We start from the raw sequence: 10,454 nt of genomic DNA on the forward strand, positions 1-10,454 counted from the left end.
GATCAGGATCAGACTATCTGTAGCAAGTCACAACATTTGTAACTATTCCATAAAGCAAGCCACATCCGTAGCGTTACTAGGATAAGGTTTCCCTCCTATATCCATATACTACAGACCATTTTGATTATCACTTAAGACATGATCCACTTGTATGTCACCACATACATGCTTAAGTTACATAATGACAACCAGACATTTTACTTTATTGGTTTGTGGTAAAGCAAATTAAATATCCAATGTGTAAAGTCAAGTAGTGAAGAAAATATCATATATTATACATCACAAGCGTTCATACAAATTGTTTACAAACTACAGGACACGAGACTTTAGGGCATCATCCCTAACAAGTAAAACTTCGGAATGTTTGATAACCAAAGAGAATTGGGTTGAGTTGGTATTTTTTACCAACCCAAAGTTTGACAACCAACTTTAAATGTTGGTGGGGTTGAGTTGGTTATTTTACCAACTCACCTAAACTCCCCCTCAATTCTCCCTTCCTCCAATGTTTTTAATGGTTCCACCTTTGGTCTCTGTTGGCGATTACCGCTACCACACTCCGGCGACATACACTGATGACCATCTTCGGGTGGCCAACTTCGACGACCAACTCTGAGCTCCAACAACCACCTCCAGCGACACTACGACAACCAATTCCGATAATCACCTTGGCACAAAAAAACTCTGACTTCCACATTCGCATAACCAACTTCGACGAAGAACTTTGGGCTCCACCAACCACCTCCGATGACAACTCTAGCGACTAACTCCAACGACTACCTTCGCACAAGAAATTTCGGCGACATACTCTGCCTACCACATTTGTGTGCCCAACTTCAATGACCACTGATAAAAATAAAATAGTAGGTCTAATTACTCACCATTTTTTCACTCACACTCTCACCCATTTTCCCGTGCGTTTTCATTACTCTCCCAACTCCCTAAATTACTTTGTCATTTTTCTCTCTCTCATGCTCTTTTCATATTTACTCCCCTTCTCTCGTCTTCTTTCTTCTTTCGTCGTCTGGTTCATCTTTCTTATTTTCTCTTTTCTTTCTCTGTCTGGCTCGTATGGATTTTATTTTCCCTTTACTTTCTCAACTCCTCCTTTCTCTTTTTTGATTTTCTTTCTATGAATGTTCTTTTAGATTTAATTATTCTTCTTCTATTTCATTTTTTTCTTAGATCTAAAAAATATTACAACGTCGTCTTATTATTGTTTAACTAGACAAAAGTTCAACGATATGTTTTTAAACAACCTATCCTTTGATGTTTTCAAATATTACATAATTCTAATGAAATAGTGGAATTTAAAATTGTGGAATTTAAAATTATGGCTCAAGTGTTTTATATATATATATTTTAAAGATATTTTGTACAGTGATGCAACATAATAGTAGAAAAAATAGACATCAACATTTCTAAATTCATTTCACCCATTTTAGAAAAAGGTAAATCCATATTCCACAAATTGAAAAAAAAAAAAACTATCTAATAGTTGGTTTTATGATTTAAATTGTAAGATTAACATTTAAGTGTCATCCCTTCTATATAAAACAATGTCAATAGTTTCATTTGATGGTACTAGTTCTTTTTAATTTGTACGGTAATTAATGATTAAGTTGGGTTTTTGAATGAAATAATCACATCTATTTGAATGTTTAAAAAATTGAATTCAAAATTTTGTATTTTGTATATGAGTATTTTGTAGAGAATTTCTTACGTTTTGAGAATAGAAAAAAATTGAAAGTTATTTTGGTTTTATATTAGAAAAGTTAGAAAAATATGTGTATAGTTGAAAAATAAAATCAACAATAGAAAAAAAAAAAAAGACAAGATCAATTTCATTTGCAAAAATAGCACCAGATACCTCAACTCACTCAACTCTGCATCTAAACACAGACAATAATTACCAACTCAACTCAACTCTGCACACCAAACACAGACAATATAACTCTCCAGATAATGATTACCAACTCAATTCAACTCAACTCTTTACTTTTATCGCGCGTCAAACGCCCCCTAAGACTCTTCAAAAAATTATCATCACTGTCGTAAGTTGCATGATAATTTCTTCTTGTATGAGACATATCATAAAACTTCTAATATCTCAAACTTCACCAAATCTTTATAGTATTTTTATGAAAATCATGCAAGAAAATTTCAATATAGTATAGAATATGAAATGTCACAAAATCATAGTTTTTTTAAACAAATTAGGTAAAGATGCAAAAGATAATTTCTTTTTCTAATTTTTCCAACAAGCACACTAAGTAATATGAAGGAAAGGAAAGTAGATGAAATGTCACAAGAAAATGATAAAGTCACTTTTTTTCACTTTTTTTTCTTCCAACAAACATAATAACGAATAAAACAAGAAAAATGAGAAGATGAAAGTCACAATAACGATGGAAATAGATGAATTGATTTACAGAAAGAAAGTTGGCATGGAAAGGAAAACAAGATATAATTTGTTTAGAGCCAAAGCTCTTATACCAAATGATAAAAGGAACTACCTCAATCATGTTTGAAAACTCCCCTTATTCTAGGTGAACCCCCACAACAGTAATAAGAATAACCCGACTAACTAATTGGTAAGCAACCTTAAGAAAGCTAAACAAATTTGGTTTGAAAGATTAATCGATGTTCAAGAAGAAAGGAGAATTTGTTCCTAACTTCAAGATTTCGAACTCTCCACAATCTAATTGATTAAACTAGATTGAAAGTTCTAAAAATATGTCTTCTAAACACAAGAATACAAAGAAAACATAAAACATGAGAGAATAAAGTCTAAGAAATTTTATTCAAATTCAAAGTCTTCCTTTCAAATGTGGAGATTACAGACCTATTTAAAATAATTGAAACGGCACCATGAAATGATGCAACATTTCACCCATATTGGCTATATGCATCTCATACCTTTTCAACTACTCTCATAAATGTAAATACATAAAATTAAATAAATACATGTAAGATTAATTATGTTGAATCTAAAATTCTAGATTTAATTATGTGGATGAATCTAAAATTCCAAATTTATTGTGTCTCTTGGTGACTTTGATTCTGGAAGAGTTGCAACTCTTCATATTTGGAAGCTTAACTTGGAAGTATTATTTGATTCTGGAAGAGTTGCAACTCTTCATATTTGGAAGTTTAACTTGGAAATAAACCTCCATCCACTATTACAACTAATCAAACCTACATCCACTATGTAAGAAGCCATAAGTTTTATTCAATGTTAAGAAAATGAAAATGTTCACATTTTTCTGTGTACTACAAATTTTAAGTAGGAGATTATTAATAGCGACCTAATAGTTACAATTGGTTAGGTACAACTAATTTTATTTCGCTATTTTGAGCTCTAATGAAAAGCTCCACATTCCAACAGCTCCGAAAGAAGGGCTGAAATAGCAAATTCTAATTCTATCTTATTTTCACAATATTTCTATTATATCTTAAAACTCTATTGAATACTATCAAAACAACGATGACATTTTTAAAATACTTTTTTTTTTAAATGATTTGATATGTTAAATATTATTTCAATGACTTTTTAAACATATTATCTTAAACAAATTAATAGGTTAAAACATTCTCGATACTTGTACTTTAGATGGTTGGGTTTTCTACTCCAAGTGCCAAACTCAAAGAGTAAAACAGTAAAAATATGAAATAAACATAATATCACAATTAGATTATATTTTCCCCAAAAGTTAATAAAATAAAATAAAATAAAATTATAAAAGGTTAAATCATAAGACGCGGGACATGATATAAGGTAGCCGTTTGCTAAAATTATCGGGAGCTCCATGGGGCCCCGCCCCGTCGGGATGGAGAATGGAGGAAAAAATTCCCCTTGAACCAAACAGGGACGGGGACCCAGCCCCGACCTTGACCTTGCCCCAATTAGCATTTACATATTTATTTAGTATTGTATAATTATCTAATCTTATTATTATTATTATATAAATATTACATTTAAATTTCAAAATTGATTATTTATCGAGAAAGATAATGAATATGTTTAAATTTAGATTGTATACGTAAATAATTTGATTTATATTTATTTCTTTTTACTAAAAAAAATTAATTAGCTTTTTTAGGCCAAACTTTGAGTAATTTATCTTTAAATTCAAATTATCATTCAAAACAAACCATAATAAACAATTTAGTGATAAAGTTAATTACTTGATTAAAATTTGCTCATATTATTTATTTAAATTAGTTAACTTTTTACAAAAAAAAAAAAAAAAAAGGAAAAATTTCCCGCGGGAAACCCGATCCCCGCGAATTCTCTATGGGGAATCCCCGCCCCAATCCTCGTGGAAATTCCACGGAGATGGGAAATGAAATGGGGAACGGAGACGGAGATGGGAAATGACATCCCCGGTCCCGCTCGTGAACATCTCTAGCTGCTTTAAATCCTTTTTCCTTAGTAGAAGAATTGAAAAAGACCAAAATATTCCTTTGTTAAAAAATCTGGAGGGAGAAAAACATAGAAGATTACATTGTCTCAGAGCAAGCTAAGTTTTACTTCCATTTCATTCCAAATCTAAAATCTGAAATCTGAAACTAAACAACACTAAAATATTGCAATTGATAACAAAATTAGGCAGAAGGGTTCACGTCCAAAATTCACGTCCAGCCTCTTAACATATCCTCAGTAGAGTAGAGTCTCACCCTTAAACAGAGGGTCTCTGACAAGCAGAGAAAAGCTGCCAACTAATAAAAGCCATCACCAGAGAGGTGAAGAGCTCAAATCCCACCACCTTTGGGAAGTGCCAACCCATTCCTCGCCTTAAGTAGCTGGAATTGCAAACACAATTATTTTATTGCAAGTTTTGAATCTAATCTACAACTTTTATTATTTTACTGCCCTATTGATGCTCAGATAGTTAAAAGCAGGTAGGTAGATAAGTTGATGTGGCAAATTTTCTTGTAAATTTGAGGTTGCATACCTTGTGATGGATGGCATGGTAGCTACGATCAATGCACAGACATATATCATGGGAATTAGAGTCTTGGGCTTGTTCTTCCTAAGCCACATCAAAGATCCCAATGCAGCAAGAGATATACTCAACACCTGAATTTAAGTGCGGAGGAGCAGAAATTAGAGAAGCAACAGCCCAGTTGAGGGATACTTCAACCAGAATGCAAGATATAAGAACCCAAGAATTTCTTGTAAATGAAATAGGATCATATCAACGGTTGAATGCCTCCTTAAACTAACCAAATTAAGAATATTTAGAAGTAAAGAAGAAGAAAGATGGAAACCAGATTTGCATTAGCTTCAAGGCCCTGCAAAATGTAATCCCAAGTAAACTCCAGTCCTCTGGCCCCGACCCAAAGTGGTGCCAATCTATGCAAAACAGAATCAGCAAATGCCCAACCTGCACACAAGTAGAATAGAGTAACAAGGCCATGCGATGATTAAAGATTGGGAAAAATATTGAATGATGGAAATAAACAAGCATAAACCGGTCATGCAGTCTACATTTACATTCAGACTAAAAGAGCCTTAATTAATTGACTCTATAAATTCTTCAAAAAAAAAAAACAATTGACTCTATGAACTCACCCAGTCCAACTGCCTGAAACTTATGGTTCTGAGATATGTTCCGGTAAGTCAACTGGGTCAAAGCAAAGTAAAGTCCAGCAACATCAATAAAACCGATGAGCGCTTTCAACAGTTCCTGAGGTAAAAGAATTATACCTTGTTAACAATCACTAAAGTTATAAGCACATGCAGAGACTTTCTAATGAAATTTCCTACAAATAGGGTGGATTAAGTTGAAACTTGAAAGTATTAGTACGTTTGATATGGGAATCTAATTAAAAAACGATACCATTTAGTTTGGCTATATGACCGTTGGATGGAAGATAGGAAAAGAGGAAGAAACAAGGCTAGTTCACCAAACAGAGCCATGCCACTACTTTCCAAATAATCCCTTTTCAGTTCGACACTAAGAACAGTTCTGTAATACTATTTTGATTTGAGTTGTCAAATTCTGAATACCAGAAACGGGATGCATTACTCTTTTCATTCCAATGACATGACATTAACTCATGTTCTATACAAACAGAAATTCCATATACATGATAGTAAATAACAATTTAACAATAGACTAACTCAATCCTTCTACTCGTAGAATTTAAACGAGCAAAAGGAGCCAAAATACATATCTTTGAGCTATGAAGTTTTATATCAATTTTATGTATAATGATGTTGTAGTAGCCATTTATATATATATATATATATATATAATATAGATAGATATATGTGCGCACACACGCATGTAGATGATCATAAATAGTTTAAGAGCATCATTGTAATTATAAGATAATAGGCATTGCAACTTTTTTGCTTTTTCAGGAATAGGCAATATAATTGATGGAATCAAAATGTATACTGCAATATAATACTGATGATCTTTCACCAAGTAAAAGTGAAAAGAATGTCAATACCTGATACAGGTCAAAGGAGTCATTCTCTGACACGTTAAGAAAGGTTGCAAGGCATACAAGCTGATGAGCATGCAGAGAAAGAAATCAGTTAGATTCACGAAGAAGTATCATTAGTAATAACAATAATATACCAAAACAATAAGGAAAAGAAAATCAAGGTCTCAAATCCACTTTGGACTTGGGAGTGTTCAGAAATCACCAACCTTTACTAAGGCAGTTCCAAGATAAACAAGTGCAGCTTTGACTGATGTTCCGAGTGTATCATACTCAGATCTGCATGGCTAGAGTTCTTAGTGAAAATGAAATTGTGTCTTTTAGATAAATCTAAAATTGACGGAACCAGATACATTAGCATAAGCCTTCATCAATTCCATGAACAAGGCAATATACAATTGTATCTTATATACTTCATCCAAAAGTCTTTAAAGATTCCTACTGGTCAATATCTTATGTTATTATTATCATTATTATTATTACTATATTATTATTATTATTATGCACTGATAAAACTGGTCGGCTCCATTGCATTATGAATGGATAAGTGCAAAATAACACAATTAAAAACAAAAATATAAAACTCCTAATGTACAACTCTTGTAGGTACGTCACAAAGATGACTGCTCTTTGATATTGATCCTCGCTCACCTAATTAAGAAATATTTTTCAGCTAAAAAGTGAAGGTGGAGACAAGTATGACAATCCTCATGCATTACCATAGGGCCTGGAGGTCAGGTTGGGCTTACAATCTCTCTTTATGAAAATATACTTTATCCATAAAATTGCTCTTTGCTGATTTACCAGTAATCACGACAAGAACATATCCCATCACTAAAACAATGGAACCTATTATTATCACGGACTACAATCTCTCTTTCCTCCAGTTTCGAGATCATTTTAATAGCTGTATGGCAGTCCAAACAAATCCTCAAATTCTTTACCACTCTAATTGGTGTTCCCACTTCACTTATAAGGAGAGCAAAACAAATGGCCAACTTCTCACTGTGAGTTCCCAGCATCTCTTCCTTCTCTTCCTCCTCAACATCTCGAAGTGCACAACTTTTATCAGTTACAAAGCCAAACGTCTTCATCTTCCTTTCAAGTTCAGCCAATAATCTATAAATATCTTTTGATCGTTCATGTGATCTATCGCCTACAATGAACTTATGCACTTGACCCTTGTATTCCACCCAACTCATCCCAACCGATTTCTTCACACCTCCCTCCCTCATCTTCTCTCTAATCTTTTTAACATCTTCCCATCTTCCAGCTGAGGCATATATATTAGAAAGTAGAACATAATTTCCGGGGTTTTGAGGTTCAAGCTCAAAGAGTTTGCTAGCAGCAAGTTCTCCTAACTCAACTCTTTTGTGAATTCGACTGGCATTTAACAAAGAGCCAAAAACACCAGCATGAGGTTCCATCGGCATTAATTGCATCAATAGTTTGGCTTCATCTAATTCACCCGCTCTTCCTAACAAATCAACCATACAAGCATAATGATCCACAGTAGGTGCTTTAATTGACTTAAAGACGTTTTTACCTTCTTTTAGCAGCCCCGCATGGCTACATGCAGTCAAAACACCAATATATGTAACATGGTCTGGTTCAATGCCTTCTTCCTCCATTGTTAGTACTAACTTGATAGCTTCCTTCCCATGGCCATTGGCTGCAAATCCTGAAATCAGCGTATTGAAGGAAACAACATCTCTTGTCTCCATAGTTTGGAATATCCTATGGGCATCCGCCACACTTCCACATTTAGAGTACATGAATATCAAAGAATTGAATCCTGATAACCCCAGCTTAATGTTTTTCTCTCGAACGATATCTAGAACCCAGTAACTCAATTTTAGAGCCCCAATATGTCCACAGGCAGACAAAACACTAGCTATGGTAACCTCATCTGGCTGTATGTCGTTACAAGAAATCATTTCTTTAAAGAGCTCAATTGACTTGGCTGACTCTCCATTTTGTGCATAACCAACTATCATTGAATTCCACGAAACGACATCTCTTTTTGGCATATTATCAAACAACTCTTGAGCTAATGAAAGTTTTCCTACCCTCATATATGCTGAGATCATGACATTCCAAGTAACAACATTCCTCTGACCTCCCAATTCATCAAAGATATTTCTGGCAATTTCAAGGTTACCAAATTTTGCATGCATGTCAAGTAAAGCCGTCTTGACAAAACTATTCAAAATGTTATGCTGTTGGTTGATCTTTCTTAGAATTGAATCAGCAAGGGTAGGATTGCTGATGGAAGAGCATGATGAAATTGTAGCAACCCATGTTGTATCATCAGGAGTGATCCCTTCTTTCAGCATTCGATGGAACAATTTCAAAGCCTCTTCTGCACATCCATTTTGAGCATAAGCTGATAGTATTGCATTCCATGAGACTACACTTCTTTCTGGCATCTCATCAAAATACCTTCTAGCAGTCTCCAAGTCCCCCATCTTGGCATACCCAGTAACCATGGCAGTCCATGTAATAATATTCCTATCAGGCATCTCATTAAAAAGCATGACCGCATCAGTTTCATTTCCTGATTTCCAACAGCCAGAAATCATTGAATTCCAGTCTGCTAAAGTTCTTTCAGCCATTTGCGCAAACAGCTTCCTGGCAAGATCGACTTGGCCATATTTTGCATACATATCCAAGATAGCATTACGGATGAATTGGTCGTCGACATGACCCAACTTCAGAACATAAGCATGGAACAAATTGCCCGATTTCCCAGCTAACTTGATCAAGTATATGTAAACAAAGGGCTGAGGCCTGAGATCTAAAGACTGCATACATCTGAAGAGGGAAACTACCTCATTGTGCGCACCCATGCGGGAGTAATATTTGAGCATACAACTGTAAACAGAACCATTGGGGGATGGCGAGGAGGTAAAAATAGAAGCTACATAGGCAGGATGAGCGTGAAGACGGGTACAGTTAATGAGAAGCAGAGAAACCCAGTAGTTGTGAGAATGGAGGGAATTGAGAACAAGATGCCCATGAAGCTGTCTTAACTGACGTATATTGCTTATTTTGGAAGCTATGGCGCCCAATTCGGACATGGGAGAAATCAGAATGTTGCACTTTCAATACAAACCGTTTTACTACTCTAATTAATCACTGCAATTTCATGTCATCAAAAAAATAGAATTGGCCATCCGGCTCAAATCTTGAATCCATTTCCGTGGTTTACAAGATTTGAGACTTCTTTTTAAACTGATTCTCTAATCTGACTCTGATATACAGTTCCATACGAATGGGAACTAAAAAATTAAACAGCCCAAACAAACTATCAAGAAATCATTTACAACAAAGCAAAGAGAAGGGAATTTCAACAGAAAGAATCACTCCGGCAAAAAGGAGACTCTGATATATAGTTCAAAACGAATTCGGATTCAAACAAAGCAAAGAGAGCAGAATTTCAAGAGAAGGAATCAATGTGAACCTGAAAAGGCAGTATTGGGAAGAGGAGATCTAAAGAAGTAGAAGGAGATGCAAGAAAGATGAAACGATAGGAGAAGAGAAGACGGAGATCCTTACAAGGGCGTCGCAGAGTAGTAGACAGCATGAGGACCGAAAGTGAGAATCGCACAGTTGAAGAAATGGAACACCGTCATCGTTGCTCGCTTCCGCCGTTGCTTTGCTCTCCCAAGTTCAGCGCGATCCGGCGAAGGCCTGCCCTTGATATTCGCTCATCAGTCCGAAACTCTACGCCTAAATACTATATATATAACATCAAAGGGAAATTGTCATAAATGGTCAGAAAATATTTTCAAACTGTAATAAAATGTTAATATGAAAAATCTATGGAATTTAAAATACACTTTAAAAATATTTGTCAAATTTTTTAAAATAATTTATTTATATATATATATATAGATATTATTAATTAAGTAAGTAAAATAATGAAGATAGAAATTTCTCTTTAATTTTTCTCTCATTTTCAAAATATGACCATTATTTATAGGAATTTTGACAAG

The 10,454-nt window shown here is 34.4% G+C and overlaps 2 protein-coding genes across 2 annotated transcripts; both read right to left on the reverse strand.

The window, feature by feature from the left end:
- Window positions 1-4,441: 4,441 nt before the first annotated feature.
- Window positions 4,442-10,230, reverse strand: LOC120086177 (seven transmembrane domain protein). The gene is made up of 7 exons (XM_039042688.2): window positions 10,015-10,230; window positions 6,666-6,735; window positions 6,463-6,522; window positions 5,576-5,690; window positions 5,272-5,387; window positions 4,956-5,080; window positions 4,442-4,803 (listed from the first exon to the last, which is right to left on the reverse strand). Exons 1-7 carry the CDS (start codon window positions 10,089-10,091, stop codon window positions 4,680-4,682), a joined length of 687 nt encoding a protein of 228 aa, XP_038898616.1. The 5' UTR covers window positions 10,092-10,230; the 3' UTR covers window positions 4,442-4,679.
- Window positions 7,064-9,683, reverse strand: LOC120086176 (Pentatricopeptide repeat (PPR) superfamily protein). Its single transcript, XM_039042687.2, has one exon. It carries the CDS (start codon window positions 9,534-9,536, stop codon window positions 7,257-7,259), a length of 2,280 nt encoding a protein of 759 aa, XP_038898615.1. The 5' UTR covers window positions 9,537-9,683; the 3' UTR covers window positions 7,064-7,256.
- Window positions 10,231-10,454: the final 224 nt, after the last annotated feature.

Source organism: Benincasa hispida, chromosome 9, assembly GCF_027475165.1.
Source record: "Benincasa hispida cultivar pf3 chromosome 9, pf3_genome.v1.1, whole genome shotgun sequence".
In the NCBI taxonomy this organism is placed as follows: Eukaryota; Viridiplantae; Streptophyta; class Magnoliopsida; order Cucurbitales; family Cucurbitaceae; genus Benincasa; species Benincasa hispida.

Coding starts and splice junctions, on each gene's coding strand:
- LOC120086176 (XM_039042687.2), bottom strand. CDS start 9,536: ATGTCCGAATTGGGCGCCATAGCTTCCAAAATAAGCAATATACGTCAG.
- LOC120086177 (XM_039042688.2), bottom strand. CDS start 10,091: ATGACGGTGTTCCATTTCTTCAACTGTGCGATTCTCACTTTCGGTCCT. Junction 5,691..6,462: donor ACTCCTTTGACCTGTATCAG/GTATTGACATTC, acceptor CTTTTACCTCAG/GAACTGTTGAAAGCGCTCAT. Junction 5,388..5,575: donor GTTTCAGGCAGTTGGACTGG/GTGAGTTCATAG, acceptor ACTTGTGTGCAG/GTTGGGCATTTGCTGATTCT.